At 45.8% G+C, this 19,773-nt stretch overlaps 1 protein-coding gene across 1 annotated transcript in view; it reads right to left on the bottom strand.

The window, feature by feature from the left end:
- Positions 1-19,773, bottom strand: part of SLX4 (SLX4 structure-specific endonuclease subunit) — a 495,651-nt gene that overhangs the window by 211,574 nt on the left and 264,304 nt on the right. The window contains exon 9 of the mRNA XM_078663139.1: positions 19,535-19,632. Coding sequence (XP_078519265.1) covers positions 19,535-19,632 — 98 coding nt within the window. The remainder of the gene's footprint in view (positions 1-19,534; positions 19,633-19,773) is intronic.

Below are 19,773 nucleotides of genomic sequence, written 5' to 3'. Positions count from 1 at the left end.
TAGGGTTACGGCCAAGTCTTAAGTAATGTTCCCTGTTACTCAGTTGCCGGTTAATCTCGTTTTTGTAGGTGTCAATATTTTGCAGGACAATGCCACCACCCTTATCCGCGCTCTTAATGATTAAGTTGGTGTTAAGTTTGAGTGAGTCTATTGCCTCCTTCTCGGTTTTTGAAATATTGTAAGGAATGTATATTTTCTTCCTTTCCAGAAACTCAAGCTCTTTGAGAATAAGTTTCTCAAACGTAATGATCTCAGGCGGAATCATGCTCGCTGTTGGTAGGAATGTGGAGGGGGGGGCAAACGGGGTGTTACGGTTTGGTTCAGGCGTAGGGTGCAATTGAAAGAATGCTTTCAGCCGGACCAATCTGAAAAAACGAAGTAACTCTGTTTGCAACTCCATAAAATTAGGGCGAACAGTGGGGACAAAGGAGAGTCCTTTCTTCAGAAGTTCCAATTCAGAGTGCTGCAAAATATGGTTAGACAAATTAAAAATAGGTAACGTTTCAGTCAAATTCTCTGTTGTGGGTATTACCACTGATAAAAATTGTTGCGGGTCCTCCGCTCGCCTGGAGCGTTGAACCATGTTCTGGGTTTCTTGGCCCTCCCCCTCTGCGGGGTTCCAGGCTGGCCTCTGCCTAAAAAATTGCCTTGTGCACCACCACGTCCCCTACCTCGGTTGCTGCCTCCCTCACCTGGATCTGAGTTGTCAGATGAGTCTTCTGAGGTGTCTTGAGAATCCAACTATGTTCTGTCGTTTATTGAAACGGCCCCAGGGCCTATTCTGAGGGTTGAAATATGGTCTGTTGGTGTAAAACTCTTTATTCAAGTATGGATAAGTTGTCTCAGTACTGTAATTTTTAATATCCTTTTTAACTTTGTTAGCTTTTTTATTCTGCTCGATACGACAGTAATCGGCTATTGTTTTCTCTACCTGTTCCAGCAATTTTTTACACTCAGCTGTGGGGTCCGAGTCATTGATTTGTTTTAGCAAATCAGCAATTTCAATCTCAAGGGTTTTTAATGTCTCTGTAGCAATATCTATTCCAAGCGCCAACCACTGCCTTGAGCATGTGGTCCCAATATGGCTGAAATTGGTAATGTATTTAGGATTATCCGTAAAGATCCCAGGGATATTACGCACTTGTAAACCAAGTGGGATTACTCCGGATTTAAGGTAATCAGTTAGCATTAATATCATCAATTTTAATCTAACTTGCTTTTTTTGCAGTTTTTCTAACTGTTCTGGAAGACTGGACGTTGCAGATGTTGGAGCATCTGGGGTTTCTGATAAGAGTGACGGTAAAGTGCATAAATGCTTAATATGGTCTATCGAATACAATGGGGCATGGTCTGACATCTCCTAAGGCTAAAACAAGGAAAGAAAAGTAATTTCAGGAATATATACAAGTGTGTGTACAGGGGCACTTGGGAGGTCAACCTCGGTGCCGAGGTAAATTGAGTTTAGAACAACCCTGCAATCCTGGTGATTGCGCTATAGCTTTTTTAAGACACAAGGGGGACCCAACAGATAGCTAAGTACCATGGGTATAACAACGTTATAGTGAACAAGGGTCCTTAGCTTATTTCTGAATAAAGAACACAATACTGTATAGAAACACAATGGAAACCTATACGTTATAAACTTTCCAAACCCAGCCGGGTTTGGAAAGAGGCAGGGGTCCTGTGTTCAAAACTAAAATCAAGAGGTTATCCCAACAGGATAGTGCGGAATGCCTCTAAACGTGCATGGTATTGTCCGAGAGAGGTTCTCCTCCAACCCAAGACTAAGCCTAGCACAGGGAGGATTGCTTGTGTCACAACTTTCTCCCCAGTCTCTGACAAAATCCGTAAAACAATTCTACGTTATTGGCCAACCCTAAACTCAGGCCAGCTAACATTTGATAAACCTCTGTTTGCATTCAAGAAAAGTAGAAATATAAAAGACCATTTGGTTCGAGCTGCCCTACCTTCACCACCCCCCACAGGTACGATTGAGTCAAACTGGGGATTGCCCCCGTTGAGGGGCCATGTAAAATGTGGACACTGTATTGTTTGTGATTTGACACTTGAGGGGCGCACGTTTAGTCACAATAACATCACAATTGAATTAAGAGACTTCACAAACTGTAATAGTCACAATGTGATTTATGCAATTGTCTGTCCTTGCCCGCTGATGTACGTGGGCCAAACTACTCAAAAAGTAAGGACCAGAATAAGTCAACATCGAAGCCGCATTAGGTGTAGCACTCCTAATGCCCCCTTGGTTGAACACTATGCCAATATGAAGCACACAGCGGACGACCTCCAATGGACCGTCCTGAAATCCATCAAACTACCACAAAGGGGTGGCAACCTACAGCAGTTACTAAATCGTGAGGAATTGAAATCCATCATTCAATTCAATACCATTCAGACAGGACTGAATCGAAGTGAGGACTGGACCACGTTGCTTTGATTGGACAAATGACTAATGAATCTATAAGGTGGAACAACAATGGAATGACCTTTCTGTATGGGTAATGGTGCCCTATGAATACTCCATGTTGGAATGATGGACTGTCTGGAAGACAAGAAATGTTACCTTCTGGAAGTGAAATGCTAACTGGTTAATTTATTTTGTCTTTATTATATATTTTTCACCGTTTCTGATGTCACATTGGCACCATCACAGCTTTTTGCCCCTGCACTCCCGCTCACAGGCACTACTGGCCCGCGTAGCTATCCACTCTAAGATGGCCGCCTTGGTAGACACCTCGCCTCTCAACTATGGCACTCGTTATGAAAGTCATGTGACCAGCGCGGCTGTTTACAAACTCTGCGCGCACTCCCAGTCCACTGACTTGCATTCGGCATTGACCGGGAAGCCACGGGAAAGACGAGTCCTCATCTGGACTAAGTAAGTAGCCGCGGAGCCTTCTCTATGTCCGTTTGTGGCCCGCCCGTACGCTTGTATTGATTTATACCCCTTGCATTTACAGCGTCGGAAAGCCACATTGCTGGCACCACACGTGTATGGCCACAGCTGCCTACACGGATACTATTTAACTCCTTATCGGTCTCCCGATTTGAGCTAGTCAAGGTAAGGAAGACCCTTCTGTACATTACCGCACTATTTTTAGCACCCCTGCAGCCTGATATTGAATCCCGGTTTCTGGTTTCAGCGTCATCATATGCGGCTGGAAACGAAAAACTTTGAATTAATAAGTTCCAATTTTAAAATTGATCTGGACCCCCAAAGCGAATTCCACGACAAATCACTACGTGGTACGTGGTCATGCTTAGTACCATTATTTGGAAATTAGTGTATCTTGTTTTTGTTGACTCTTGGATGTAGTGACATTATCTATTCCCTTTATACAAGGAACCCTTGAGGGGGAGCACACTTCCCACGTTACGCTTAATGTGTCCCACAATCCATAGGCCATTTACCACCTGCCATAGTCACGTAACCCTTGAACCTGTTATCGACACTCCACGTTAGTAATACCTGTACCTAGTAGACTACAAACTGTTTTGATCACCATCACTTCACAACTGATCTTCGCAGCCCTTCACGCATGTCACTGCGATTCCGAGGAGTATGGAAATGTTGTTATCTTGTGCCTGATTAAGTCACAAACACCGTGCACTTGGGCACACACTGCGAATTCGATACATAGCTGGCATACATCTGCAAACAACTCTTAAGTGTTTGAAATATCTCTTTTTTCTTCGTTTCTCCTAAACAGGCTTCCTTACAATCAGGCATGTCTTGTTCATTACAAATGTCCTGATGATGATCCCATGTATCTAATTGAGCAATAGGGATCGAAACGTCGACACCCATGAGTGGGCGCATATTTACAATATTGACCAATAAGATTGTTTATATTCCACTCCAGGCGACACTGTTATTGATTTTTTACCTATCAACAGTGCCCTGTCTTTGCTCTCTCTCTATGCCTGATAGACACCGCTTTCACCCTTATTCTATTTTTTCTTTTCCTTCTTTTATGTACGGCACAGGCTTGTGTCTTGTGAATACGTTTGTATTGTTGGATTGGACATTACTTCTTGTTGAAATAAACTCCTCTCCCGGCTGGGTTTGGAAAGTTTATAACGTATAGGTTTCCATTGTGTTTCTATACAGTATTGTGTTCTTTATTCAGAAATAAGCTAAGGACCCTTGTTCACTATAACGGTTTAATATTTACAGTCAAAAAATTGAAATATTTGCCAAAATGCACCCAAAACCTCAAAATAGGTAGACTAATTACAGTAAAATACTTTTGGAAATGTACACAGGCATGTCGGATGTGGCAAAAAAAGTATAGAGGGTTTTGTGCTGCATCAGAGTTTATACCGCAAACAGTCACCTACAAGGCACCAGCTAGCCTTACTGTTATGCAGACAACATTGTTAACTTTTTTCCATATCAGTGCTGACTGTGCGTAACGCATCACCCATATGCTGCTGAATAAGGTTCTTCATGAGTGGATCCACTAAGCAGCACATTATGGTCAATGCTAATGTTATATGCCACAAGAACCATAAAAAGTGATCTCCATAAGAAAGCAAATACCCCCCGAAGTTTGTATCAACAAACATAGCAAGAAGAAATCTCTCTTCCTACCTTGGAAAAATCAGGTGTGCAGTCAGGGAGTAAGTGGACCATGGTGGGACACTTGTTAGCGAGTGCTATAACACACCCAGGTGAATTTAGTGGTGAACAGTTCACAGCTTCAAACTCAAAGATGGTGCTTTTCTCAAACAGAATTCCCTGCCTAGTAGGAATTGTGTTTATTGCTTATGCTAAGCATTCTGTGGGGGTTTTCCTGTTGTGATAGCTGTAGCCTGCTTCTCTTTCCATGCCTACTGAAAAGAAGAAAAGTTACTATTCTGGTTCTGAACCACATCATTTACCTTTCTGTTTGCTTGGTCGTTGTTTTGCTTTGCTGCTGTTTTGCTTTGCTCCTTTGGACTCTGGGCTCTTTCCTGGCTTCTCTTTCTAATCATGGTATACCACAATTTTCTCTAACCTTCTGCCCCTGTTGCCTTCCCAAACCGCCTCCATGTTATGTCAGAAGTCATACTTTTTTCTTCTTTAAAACCACATATCGCATTCATCATTGCATTGCCATCTTCAAGCTGCCGTCTCAAACTGCCATGTTTGTTGTTTGGCATCATCTACATAATTTTCTTAAATGTGAAGTTGAGGAAAAATTGCCTTTCTAGCATGGAATTTCCCATAAGGAATTAGCTGTGGTGCTGGTACAGCCATATGGCTTAGATTATCTGACTGGCATGCCAGTTGTAGGGTGTCCTCTACATTATTTACGTAATTGTGAGGTATGTGGAGTGGAAGAATTGCCTTTCTAGCACAGAATTCCCCATAAGGAGTCAGTTGTGATGCTGGTATAGCCATATGCCCTAGATTTAACTATGCTGATCTTCCTACCAGTAAATTGTACGAAAGAAAGATGAAGGGTTCCACTGCCTTCCAACTAACCAATTTAAGACTCTGCTGTTTCATAATAGCACAGCAGAGGCTTGAGGGCTACTACAGATATCCAAAGGTAGGTTCACACGGACAATGGGTGAATTAAGATTCTATTGCACCAGTTTAAGAGGTGCAGCCAAGTACCAAAACTTTTCAGATTGTCACGCAACCATTTTATGTGACAACAAGAACAGACTAACAGCATAGATTAACTGAGAAAGCATAGACCACTTTCAACAGTACTGAAGTACATTTACCAGTTTTGGCAAAATGAGGATCCATAAAAATACTATCAAGACGAGAAATCCATTTGAGGGTGTACACTCAATAACAGTTTGAAGGGAATTTCAGAAAGGAAAAAGTGTTTGGGATGCATGGCCGCAACCAGGGACTGTCACACTTAGGACCTGAGGGCATGTCTGGGGTAAGGAAATGAACATCTGTGTCTCTGTGGGTGTGCGTGTGTGTGTGGTGGTGGTGGTGGTGGTGGTGGTAAGGGAGGGGTGAGTCAGGAGTGGAGTAACTTCATAATTCCTCCCACAGAGGATGAGTGTTTAAATGAGACAGAGACGTCATCTAGGATTAGATTCCCTGAACTGGTAACAGGGAACTAGCAGGGTTCTGGCAACTCAGTGAAATGGGAAAATAAACCATACTGTCTCTTTCTGTACTCTGTTATACCCCGGAACTAAATTGGAATCTGTTCACAGAAAAAATGCCTCCATCATCACACACGTCACCACTTAATTCCAATGTTAAAAGCGGTCAAAAGTGAAAAGTAGTAGCTATGTAGGTCTGATATAGAGAAATGTGGGCTAAACCAGGTATAACCACAAAAGACTAACTAAAAAAAAGTATAACAGAGTTGCAGAAGAGAGGCAGCAGAGCTGTGTAAGTCCAGTGTGCTTGGTACATTATGTTAAAAATGGTCCCAACCACCGAACCATATCTTTTAGGGCTCAAAAGTATTCATGATAGTTTTTTATTGACGAGGTGTCGGCTCAACCTTTTCTACCATCTCTTGGCTCAACAGCGTGGCTCCCACAGAGGTCAGTGTCTCATGCCCTGTGGCTGCGATAGAGAGTCTCCTCAGGACATGATGCACTTCTATTCTGCAGTTTTTATGATCTTCCTAGAAAATTATTTATTATCTCTATCCTGAAAAGGGCTGGTTTCAGGAGGGTAAGACCAGCTTTTATCTTTTTACAACTCCTTTCTACAGATACTGTTTTGTACACTCTTAATTTTTGAAGGGCAGCCCTAAGACTCAGGTCAAGTTGTGATTAATTTCTGTATTGTAATCTATGTATTTTAACTATAAACCCAGTGCAATTTGATGTATCAACAGTTGGTAACAAGTATTGTGAAACACGTTTTAATCATGCTTGTTTGACTTTTATGGTTTATTTATTTATTTTATTTATTTTATTTAGGGTGTTTTATATAGCGCAAGGCTACCCCAACAGGGTGTCCCGGCGCTCCTGAGAGTGTAAATGAATCTTACTCCTGAGGGAATTAGCAAAAGAGGAATGTTTTTAGTGCCTTACGGAAAGGAAGCTCGTCCTGGATCATCCGGATGGCAAGAGGGAGTTTGTTCCAGTGGGATGCGGCGCAAGCTTGGAAGGTTTTCCCCCCAGAACGTATCTTTTTTAATCTAGGGGTGGTGAGAAGATTTTTGGAACTGGAACGAAGAGATCTGATATTCTTGTAAGGGCGCAGACAGGAGGAGAGGTAGGCAGAGCCCTTCCCCTTAATTGCCCTGTGAGCCAGTGTGAGGGCTTTAAATTCAGCCCTCTTCTGTATTGGCAGCCAGTGGAGCGAGCGCCGGTGTGGAGAGATGTGCTCTCTGAGGGAGACGCCGCATACTAGTCGGACTGCTGCGTTTTGAACTATTTGTAGTCGATGGCAGAGGCCGGCAGCCAGACCAATATACATACCATTGGCATAGTCCAGGTGAGATGTAATCAGCGCTTGGACTATGGTTTTCCTGGTGTTATTAAGGAGAAAGTTGATACATTTTTTAACCATCCTTATTTTGGAAAAGCAGGCTGCTGAGACTGTCTGTACTTGGTTGTGAAAGCAAAGGTTGGAGTCCCATCTGACTCCAAGGTTTTTTACCGATTCCTTAGGAGAGGGGGGTGGGCTCAGATCGAGTGGCCACCAAAGGTTGGAGTCCAGGGGGGACGGCTGGTGGAAGAAAAGGACCTCCGTTTTCCCAGCGTTAAGTCGGAGACAGTTGTTATCCATCCAGCATGCAATTTTACGCAGACAGTCTTTTAACGGATCAAAGGAGGACTGAGAGGGACTGTCATAGGAGAATAGGAGTTGGATGTCATCCGCGTATGAGGTGGCTTTAATTCCAGACTGGGCAATCATCTCAGCCAGCGGGGAGAAATAAACGTTAAAAAGAAGGGGGCTTAAGGAAGAGCCCTGAGGGACTCCCCACTTTAATGGACGGCTTTCTGAAGTATACGGGGGGGTAAAAACCGCCTGAGTCCTGTTAGATAAAAAAGAGGACAGCCACTTCAAGGCCTGACCTTGAATGCCCTTGGAGTGAAGACGATCAAGGAGGACAGAGTGAAAGACGGTGTCGAATGCTGCCGACAAGTCCAGCAGCACCAACACCGCCCTCGATTCTCCATCTAGTTTCCAACGAACAGCATCGGCCATCTCTATCAGGGCCAATTCCGTGCTGTAACCTTGTCTGAATCCATGTTGTGAGTCGTGGAATGACCAGTGGGTTTCAAAAAAGTTTGCCAGCTGTTGTTGCACTAGTTTTTCCAGTACCTTAGCTGGAGCCGGTAACAGGGAGATTGGTCTATAGTTGGCCGGCTCATTGGGGTCCGCATTAGTCTTTTTAAGAATAGGGACTTGTCGTGCGTGCTTCCACGAGTCTGGAAAGGTACCAGTCCGGAGAGAGTCATTCCAGATGCTGTTCAGGACAGGGTTAAGAAGTGGGGCCAAGGCTTTATATTGTTTAGCCAGCCATGGGTCGGTTGGCGAGCCAGATCTGCATTTAGATAGTTCTGCTAGAGAGAGATCAAGGGAAATTTCTTCAAAGTTAGATAAGACCTGGGAAGGTTCTGGGCCGGGTTTTGTATGAGCTGTAAGATTGTGGGTGAGGTCAGAGCGATTTTTTCTGGGGAAGGAGTCGTAGATAATGGCAATTTTTTCCTCAAAGTAATCTGATAGACGATTGCAGAGGGATTGTGATACATGGGGACTGTCGTTTGAGGGCCATAGGGTCGGTAAATGATCTCACAGTGTTAAAAATTTCCCTCGCGGAGCCTTGGCTCTGTTAATTTTTTCCTCTAAGTAGATTCTTTTGTGATCTATGATCTTTTTCCTATACATTTTGAGGGCTGATTTATATTCTATTTTACTATCAGGGGAGTATGAAAGTCTCCAGCGCCTTTCCAAAAGTTTACAGGCAAACTTGCATTTGCGTAGTTCTTCTGAGAACCAAGGTGAGGAGGGGGCAGAACGGAATGTTTTAATGGGCCTGATGGGGCGATTGAATCAATAGCAGAGGAAATCCAGCTATTAAAGTTGTTCAACCTGGAGTCTAGATCGGTGGCATCCCTAGGGGCAGTGGAGCCCAGATAAGCTCCAAGGCTATCTGGAGAGATATTGCTCCAGTTGCGCCCGAAAGTTTTGGCCTGAACACGAGGTCTTTCTTGGTGGGATAAACAAATGGAGAACGGGATGAAGAAATGGTCAGACCAAATCACTGGGTAAGGGTCACTAGTAACTAAGTCTGGCAAATTGGAGCATATCAGGTCAAGAGTATATCCGGCCTTGTGGGTGGGACTAGAGATCCATTGCTTTAGACCTCCGTCTGAAAGAGTGGAGAGAAAATTGGTGCCCGTGGGGTCAGAGGCGTCCTCCACATGGAGGTTAAAGTCTCCGAGTAAGGTGAAGTTCGCGTAGCGCGAGCTGGCCTGAAGGACATAATCTAGACAATCCGGAAGGGAGGAGGTCTTGGATTTAGGGGGTCGGTAGACTAGTAGACCTGAGAGGGTTATGTTTGCTGGAAAACGGATGCAGAATGGGAGAGCCTCAATGGATTCTATTTGAGTATAGGGAAAGGAGGAGATGGTCCATATTGATCTATATATTATGGCAATGCCTCCACCGTGGTTGCGACTTTGTCTGTTCGCACAGTGAATATTGTAACCAGAAGGGATGGCCAAGGATAGGGCGGGATTGGTTTCCTCCCCTAGCCAGGTTTCCGTCAAGAAGAGAATATCCCAATTATTGTCTGATAGGGATAAAGCTATATCAAGCGAGTGTTTTACTAGCGAGCGACAGTTAATGAGGCCCGCTTTGATCGTAACATTTTTATTAGTAAGTGAAGACTGCTTGGGGTTCAGTCGGAGGGGGCAGTGAGACACAGAGATGCTATCTGCCTGATCAAGGTTACAAGGCATACACGGGAAGGTGAGTGTTGTAATGTCAGAGGGAAGAGAAAACGAGAAGGCACAGTGCGATTGTCTTAGGTTAAGTAATGTCTTTCTATCATACCTAGAAATGGAAGGTGCAGCATGGTCTCTGGCCTTGGCCACGTCCTGGTCGCGGACGGGCGCAGACGGGCAGGACTCTGGCACGACTCCGGCGCAGATCCGGCGCGTCCGCTGCGCGCAGACATGCCTTTCCCTTTTTATACTCTCCGCTAGAGTGCGTGAGTAGGCTTCCCCAAACAAAGATGGCCGCAATAGAATTCAGCCCGCCCGGGACACCGCTGACTCAGCCCTGAGTCGGCTGATGTAGGTCCGGGTCACAAGGGGGTGCGGGGGAGTCGGTTAGCTCACCGTGCTTCTCCTAATCAAGCAGGCGGCAGCTGGAGTAAATGGTGAAACCGCTTTCAATTTAGGCAGATAGGCGAGGGACACAGTGATAAAATTAAAAGCTTAGTAGTCAAGCGAAATAAAGTGCAATTTTTAAAACAGAGCTAAAAGTTAAAATACACAGAGCACAAAGTGGCACAACATGGTTTTACTCATAAAACCGAATAAAGTTTGTTGATGATGATGATGGCTAACTAAAACAAGCATTAGAAATGCAATCGGGCTCGGATTTATTTGAGTTTGAGCTAATGGCATTGTAAATGCCAATGTCTTTTTGCCATGTGTTATGGAGTGTGTGCATGTGGTGTGTAGTGGAAGTATGTTGGTTGAATTGTAATTTTACCAATGGTGGCATGCTGTGCTTTATATGAATATGTTTAAAAGTAAAGTGTACCATACTGCGATTGCTTGGTGGAAAAGTGCACTGCCGGCTGGAGGTGTGTGTGCCTGGTGGAAGGGTGCACTGACGGCTGGTGGGTGTGTGCTTGGTAAAAGCGTGCACAGATGGATGATGGCTGTTGGTGTTTGTGCATGGTGAAAGCATTCATTGACGGCTGGGGGTGTGTTGTTGTGTGTGTTGTTTTCTGTGTGCTGGTGAGTGTGTGCTGGTGAGTCTGTGGGGGTGAGCCTGGGGAGTGAGTGTGGTGGTGAGTGTGTTGTGTTGAGTGGTGACAAGTGTGTGGTGTTGAGAGACTGAGGTGTGTGGTTTGTGTGTGCGTTATGTGTGTGTGGTGTATGTGTGTGTGGTGTTTTCTGCACACTCACACACTGCCCCGTAACATTCACACACTGCTCACCCGCACACTCCCAATGTCACCCTGCATAGTCACACACTGTCACATAGTCACACACTCAGCAGCACACAGCACTCAACAACACTCTGCCCTCAACAGCACTCTGCCCTCAACAGCACTCTGCAATCAACAGCACTCAACAGCACTCTGCCCTCAACAGTACACAGCACTCTGCCCTCAACAGCACACAGCACTCTGCCCTCAACAGCACACAGCACTCTGCCCTCAACAGCACACAGCACTCGGCCCTCAACAGCACACAGCACTCTGCCCTCAACAGCACACAGCACTCGGCCCTCAACAGCACACAGCACTCAACAGCACACAGCACTTTGCCCTCAACAGCACACAGCACTCTGCCCTCAACAGCACACAGCACTCTGCCCTCAACAGCACACATCACTCTGCCCTCAACAGCACACAGCACTCAACAACACACAGCACTGCACTCAACAGCACTCTGCCCTCAACAGCACTCTGCCCTCAACAGCACTCTGTCCGCAACAGCACTCTGCCCTCAACAGCCCTCTGCCCTCAACAGCCCTCTGCCCTCAACAGCACTCTGCCCTCAACAGCACTTAACAGCACTCTGCCCTCAACAGCACTTAACAGCACTCTGCACTCAACAGCATTCTGCACTCTGCACTCAACAGGATTCTGCACTCTGCACTCAGCAGCATTCTGCACTCTGCACTCAACAGCACTCTGCACTCAACAGCATTCTGCACTCAACAGCACTCTGCACTCAACAGCACTCTGCACTCAACAGCACTCTGCACTCAACAGCACTCTGCACTCAACAGCACTCAACAGCACACTGCACTCAACAGCACTCTGCATTCAACAGCACTCTGCACTCTGCACTCAACAGCACTCTGCCCCCAACTGCACTCTGCCCCCAACAACACTCTGCCCCCAAAAGCACTCTGCCCCCAACAGCACTCTGCCCCCAACAGCACTCTGCCCCCAACAGCACTCCGCCCCCAACATCACTCTGCCCCCAACAGCAGTCTGCCCTCAACATCACACAGCACTCACCAGCACACAGCACACACTAACAGCACACATCACTCTGCACTCAACTGCACTCAGCACTCAACAGCACTCAACTGCCCTATGCCCTCAACAGCACTCTGCCCTCAACAGCACACAGCACTCAACAGCACACTGCACTCAACAGCACTCAACAGCACTCTGCACTCAACAGCACACAGCACTCTGCCCTCAACAGCACACATCACTCTGCCCTCAACAGCACACAGCACTCAACAACACACAGCACTGCACTCAACAGCACTCTGCCCTCAACAGCACTCTGTCCGCAACAGCACTCTGCCCTCGACAGCCCTCTGCCCTCAACAGCACTCTGCCCTCAACAGCACTCAACAGCACACAGCACTCAACAGCACACAGCACTCAACAGCACACAGCACTCAACAGCACACAGCACTCAACAGCACACAGCACTCAACAGCACACAGCACTCTGCCCTCAACAGCACACAGCACTCATCAGCACACAGCACTCATCAGCACCCAGCACATAACAGCACTCAACAGCACTCTGCACTCAACAGCACTCTGCACTCAACAGCACTCTGCACTCAACAGCACTCTGGCCTCAACAGCACTCTGGCCTCAACAGCACTCTGCCCTCAACAGCACTCTGCCCTCAACAGCACTCTGCCCTCAACAGCACTCTGCCCCCAACAGCACTCTGCCCCCAACAGCACTCTGCCCCCAACATCACTCTGCCCTCAACAGCACTCTGCCCTCAACAGCACTCTGCCCTCAACAGCACTCTGCCCTCAACAGCACACAGCACTCATCAGCACCCAGCACATAACAGCACTCAACAGCACACAGCACTCAACAGCACACAGCACTCAACAGCACACAGCACTCAACAGCACACAGCACTCAACAGCACACAGCACTCAACAGCACACAGCACTCTGCCCTCAACAGCACTCTGCCCTCAATAGCACTCTGCCCTCAACAGCACTCTGGCCTCAACAGCACTCTGGCCTCAACAGCACTTTGCCCTCAACAGCACTCTGCCCTCAACAGCACTCTGCCCTCAACAGCACTCTGCCCTCAACAGCACTCTGCCCCTAACAGCACTCTGCCCCTAACAGCACTCTGCCCCCAACAGCACTCTGCCCCCAACAGCACTCTGCCCCCAACAGCACTCTGCCCCCAACAGCACTCTGCCCCCAACAGCACTCTGCCCTCAACAGCACTCTGCCCTCAACAGCACTCTGCCCTCAACAGCACTCTGCCCTCAACAGCACTCTGCCCTCAACAGCACACAGCACTCATCAGCACCCAGCACATAACAGCACTCAACAGCACACAGCACTCAACAGCACACAGCACTCAACAGCACACAGCACTCAACAGCACACAGCACTCAACAGCACACAGCACTCAACAGCACACAGCACTCTGCCCTCAACAGCACACAGCACTCATCAGCACACAGCACTCATCAGCACCCAGCACATAACAGCACTCAACAGCACACAGCACTCAACAGCACACAGCACTCAACAGCACACAGCACTCATCAGCACACAGCACTCATCAGCACCCAGCACATAACAGCACTCAACAGCACACAGCACTCAACAGCACACAGCACTCAACAGCACACAGCACTCAACAGCACACAGCACTCATCAGCACACAGCACTCATCAGCACCCAGCACATAACAGCACTCAACAGCACACAGCACTCAACAGCACACAGCACTCAACAGCACACAGCACTCATCAGCACACAGCACTCATCAGCACCCAGCACATAACAGCACTCAACAGCACACAGCACTCAACAGCACACAGCACTCAACAGCACACAGCACTCAACAGCACACAGCACTCAACAGCACACAGCACTCAACAGCACACAGCACTCTGCCCTCAACAGCACACAGCACTCATCAGCACCCAGCACATAACAGCACTCAACAGCACACAGCACTCAACAGCACACAGCACTCAACAGCACACAGCACTCAACAGCACACAGCACTCAACAGCACACAGCACTCTGCCCTCAACAGCACTCTGCCCTCAACAGCACTCTGCCCTCAACAGCACTCTGCCCTCAACAGCACTCTGCCCTCAACAGCACTCTGCCCTCAACTGCACACAACACTCAACTGCACACAGCACTCAACTGCACACAGCACTCAACAGCACACAGCACTCAACAGCACACAGCACTCAACAGCACACAGCACTCAACAGCACACAGCACTCTGCCCTCAACAGCACTCTGCCCTCAACAGCACTCTGCCCTCAACAGCACTCTGCCCTCAACAGCACACAACACTCTAATGCACACAGCACTCAACAGCACACAGCACTCAACAGCACACAGCACTCAACAGCACACAGCACTCAACAGCACACAGCACTCTGCCCTCAACAGCACTCTGCCCTCAATAGCACTCTGCCCTCAACAGCACTCTGCACTCAACAGCACTCTGCCCACAACAGCACTCTGCCATCAACAGCACACAACACTCAACTGCGCACAGCACTCAACAGCACACAGCACTCAACAGCACACAGCACTCAACAGCACACAGCACTCAACAGCACACAGCACTCTGCCCTCAACAGCACTCTGCCCTCAATAGCACTCTGCCCTCAATAGCACTCTGCCCTCAATAGCACTCTGCCCTCAATAGCACTCTGCCCTCAACAGCACACAGCACTCAACAGCAACCAGCACTCAACAGCACACAGCACTCAACAGCACACAGCACACAACAGCACACAGCACTCACAGCACACAGCACTGCACTCTGCACCCAACAGCACACACCACTCTGCACTCAACAGCACTCTGCACTCAACAGCACACAGCACTCTGCACTCAACAGCACACAGCACTCTGCACTCAACAGCACTCTGCCCCCAACAGCACCGTAGCGCTGCTCTTTAACGTAAACGACAGACGGGTGCCGTGCACAGTATGTTCGCTTGGGAGCCTTGAGATTACCGGCTCAGGATTATCCCTCCTGGTAGGTTTTGCATATGCACCCTTTAAACACAGTGTTTAAAATATTGGGGGTTAAGAAGGGTCCTTCATTTCTCTCCGTTGGTTTGCGGTAGCCTCATTTACGTTCTGTTTACAGAGGTGGGGCTCCTCCTCCACATTGGATGTGGCTGCCTCATCCAGCACGTAATGTTTACAGAGGTGCCCCCTCCCGCGTTGCCTGTTGTCTGAGCCTTGATTTACACAGCACAGATGGCAGACACCATCGGAAGCAGTAGATCAGTGGAGGCTTGCGCGCGCACTCCCCTCTCGGAAACGCAAGTTACATGCATAATTAAATATCGTGTTAGCCTCGTTTTGCACAAGGTGCTTGTGAGGATGGGTCTTAACAGTTCGCATCTGTGTTGAGCTCTTCTATTTTGACTTCCCGAGTCACCTATACCAGGATTATACTTTGTGTTTCATATATTGTTTGTTTACGAATGCGCTGATTATCGTGGGCTAGACTGGTTTCCTGCAGATCATAATGTGTTCTGCTGTCATTTGTTTGGCCGCAATGTCAGTATAAACCTGGCTTGGAAACAGCACGCATATAGGCAATTCTGGCTGGTGAAAGGTAGCTGTCTAGTCATACCAGGCTTTTAGAAGAGATGGTTGGTTTATCATGCTCAAATTGTTTTCAGTGAGTTTTATCTTGCAACACATTATTTGGTACAATATGTATGCATTTGCAGAATGCATGAGGGTAGCTAAAGGGTTGCTGTGTGTTGCGAAGTGAAACCGATCCATACGTAATATTAATTTTACATTTCACCGGGGAAAGCACTATCATGGCACGCATTATTTGGAGAAGAAACAAATAAAATAATACTGTGAATACAATTAACAAAGGCACACTGTTGCCTGAAGTCGTACTTAAACGAAAGTGCACTGTGAAATTTTTTCAAGCTGCTTAACTAAAACGACTACGAAATCAAACAAAGGGAGCTGCGCGCTGAGCGCTGCTGAATGGTGAACGCGCCCGGACATCTGGATTCACTTACGGAGGCACCCTGACAGCTCCTAATTATAATTAATGTACTTCTTTGCGCGAGCACGAACGAAATATGCCTAAAATGGCGGAACAAAACTACATTTACCCTATCACTTCAAGCCTATTAAAACGAAAACACAAGGAAGACGAATCACTGGCCAGATGACAGAAAACGCTAAGGAATGTGTGGAATTCCTCTCGCCAAGGCCCTAAGGATACTTCTTCTTTTTTTTCTTATAACATTAGGATCTCGAAACTCCTCCCCCACTTACAGTGGGGAGGAGTCTGAGCCCTAAAAAGTATAATGAATTTGCTGTAATTAATATTGTGAAGGACACAATGATTCCCAAGTCCTTGGGATCAACAAAAACATCATTGTACAATGCTCCAACTTTTATCCCTCAGAATATAACCTAGAAAACAACTTGGCCACAGGCTTAAACCCCACTACGTAGTGCTGAGTGTATGTGGAAGAACATAGACTAATCTATGATACCAATCAGGCATGAGATCTTTGAGTGAACAGAGATGATGATGGCAGGCATTAAACTGCCAATGGACCATACAACTCTGATTCTACTTTAACTGTTGGAAGGCTGAAACACAGTAGATAATGTCTTCCAACTTGAATTCCTGCAAGACTCGATGGAAGGTTGAGCGCATGTACAGCAGTGGATCCAGTCCTTCATCACTAAACCACCAGATCACAGGAGTGCTCCTCTCTAATCAACTTGGAAAGAGTGAGTTGTTGTGTCTCCTTACTGACCATTTGTTCGAGATTACTGTCTCTTTAAGTGCTCAAACAACACCATCTATAATACCATATGCATGCAGACAAGACCTGAATAAACCTACATACAGAGGGTGGAACTTTGGAACTAGTTCAACATTACAGTTTCCCTTCAACAACAAATGAATGCACTTTAAGCATTCTAGGCATGACTTAATACTTGTAAAACAAAGTTTTTGGTGCACGGTTGCATAGCTAATCACAATACCTTCCAGGAATTTATGATCCCTGGGAGATCCCAGAAAATAACGCAAAGCGGTCCAGCTCAGAGTATTTCAATTGCCATGGTGCTTTCTTTCAGACCACAGAAACACAGTAGTTAAAAAAGCATGCTTCAAACGAACATGCTTTGACAGCCCTAGTCCATCTGTCCAGCTAACAAAGAAACTTGTCATGTAAACTTGAGGGCTCAATACAAAAGGTTGCACACATCCTTGCTCTACACCACCCAAACAATGATGCATTGCACCCCAATTAGAAACTAACAAAGAAAGGGTGCATGCACTCACAAAGTTTATGCCTGAACAGCAGGCAATGACAAGTGATGGCTGACCTAAAGAAATGGGAATCTATACCCTCTGTGATTGTTTTCCTCACCCCAAGGGGCTTAACGGTGCACAAAAGAAGGTTCCTAACGAAATGTGACGTATTCAGCTCATCTGTTTAGAGTGTCTATGTTTCAGTGCACTCTAATAGCAGTATGTACATTGGTAAACAACATTTCTTATTTACACACAATATGGCCTCGTGTAAATGAGGAAATAAATTGCATATAATTGCACATGACCTACAAGTATGAAGGTGCATTTAAGATTACAGAAAGGAATAAACTTACCATTCTTTTATACAAAATATACAGCTGTCCATAAGAATTGCAACAAAAGCCACCTGAGTAGGGGCTACAAGTTATGTAACATGGCATATAAACTAATGCAACAAACTCTAAAACTGCAATGAAACAAATTGAGGTGACCCAATGTGCTTAACACAAAAATGCAGAGGCACGCAACACCCATCCTGCATCAAACCATTGACTCCCTTTGAACATTAACATTTATTCAGTAAGGTGGCTTTTATAAAACGATTGCAAGGTTCTGGATGGAAGATTTTATGTCTATCTAACTACTCTTGGCCCTAAAGTTCATTCTTCGGCTGAATAAAAATGTAACATCATCAAATAACCTATAATGTAGGATGATTCTCTGACAGTAAGTACAGAGGAAATTTAGAAACAAACCTCAATTATTGTTTTAACAAAGATATTTATTATTTGACTTCTAAATTCTCTTTACTCACCCTAAACTCTTCTACGTCTCTTATGGGTTCGCAGGTTATCTATGATTAGGCCTAGAACATTCCAGACATAACTGTTATTAAAAATGAGTCTAGGTCTGGTGTTGAAGAACATCTAACTAATTGGCTTTTGGAAGGCAATAAGAAAAGGAATATTGTGGATGTAATCCCTGAGGCACGGATGATTTGAAGCATTTTTTTAAAATTAATTGGTATTTTTTGTAAAGACATGCAGAAATTATATCTGAATCAGTCTTGAGACAAAGAGGGATCATGCTGATGAACTACAACTGGGTGCAGCAATGTGATAAAGAAACACTGTACCCCATGCAATCCTGAGTCAAATTCAAATCATGCTTTTGACGTTAAATCACAAAATGTGTGATTCTGGGCAAATCATTTTACCTACCTGTGCCTCACTCTGTGAAAAAGAACAAACAAACTGCACAGTGTGCTGCCTAGCACCATCCAAAATACACATCCCCATCCTTTCTCAAACCCCAGCCACACCCCATCAAATCTTGGTTTCTGTAAAGCAGTCTCACCCAGACCCCACACACCAGCGTTATATGATAATCACATCAATACAATACAAAGCTTACATACTAAACACAACAGCAAGGAGTAATTGGGTACCAGTACAAGTACAGTATACTTTCATGGTCTTAACCAAAGTGCTGTTGACACTGGACAATAATTCTAAATAGTGGAACTCCACATGAACAAAAGTCTGAAGGAAACTGATACATAATCAACAGCTTAGAGTTTTCTTGCACAATTTATAGTGCTGGTGTCCTGATTCACCATTTATACCTCATCTCTGGTGACCGATACACTGAATGGCTGATATGATTTCTTACAAGTACACTAAAGTCTAAATCAAAAGGGTTTGTCCTTGCATGCATAGTGCTGTAACTGTGTGCCAATTTTGTTAACCATGTCTTAGCATGGCATTCATCCATCCCACGATTGGCACTGTTGGAAGGAAAAGAGGATAGGATGTGGCCTAACAGCTAGAGCGGTCAACCTCGAAGCTGGGGAACAAGGTTCAAGCCTAAGCAGGGATGCTCAACATTCTGTGATTCTGGGAAAATCGTGTAATCACCCTGTGCCTAATAATATGAACGTGTCAATCTGTAACGCAGCTGGTGCTCATGTAAAGCGCTCTGATACCTTCGGGCGGTGTTCATGCTAAAAAAACTCCACCGAAAAAAAAAAGAAAAAAAGAAACAAAATCTCTCTTTTTGGGTGGAGGAGGTACACAGAACAAACTTTATAACACTTACTGATGTGCGATGGCAGCTGCTCCTTCTCATCTTCTTACTCTCCTTAGGAGATGGCACAAAACCGCTTGGTGTAATATCACTGACAACAGATTCTTTTCCTGAAAACCACGATAGAGAAAACATTAACTTTGCAACAACTTTTCCATTTCCAACATGCATAGTCTTTGATTCCTTAACAAAACTTTTAACTCCATCACATGACTATGTAAGGCATTGGCCAGCAGAAGGAGAGGCGTTGC

Source organism: Lissotriton helveticus, chromosome 10 (assembly GCF_964261635.1).
Source record: "Lissotriton helveticus chromosome 10, aLisHel1.1, whole genome shotgun sequence".
NCBI lineage: Eukaryota > Metazoa > Chordata > Amphibia > Caudata > Salamandridae > Lissotriton > Lissotriton helveticus.
Note: the sequence above shows the minus strand (reverse complement) of the source record. Positions and strands in the feature narration are given on the sequence as shown.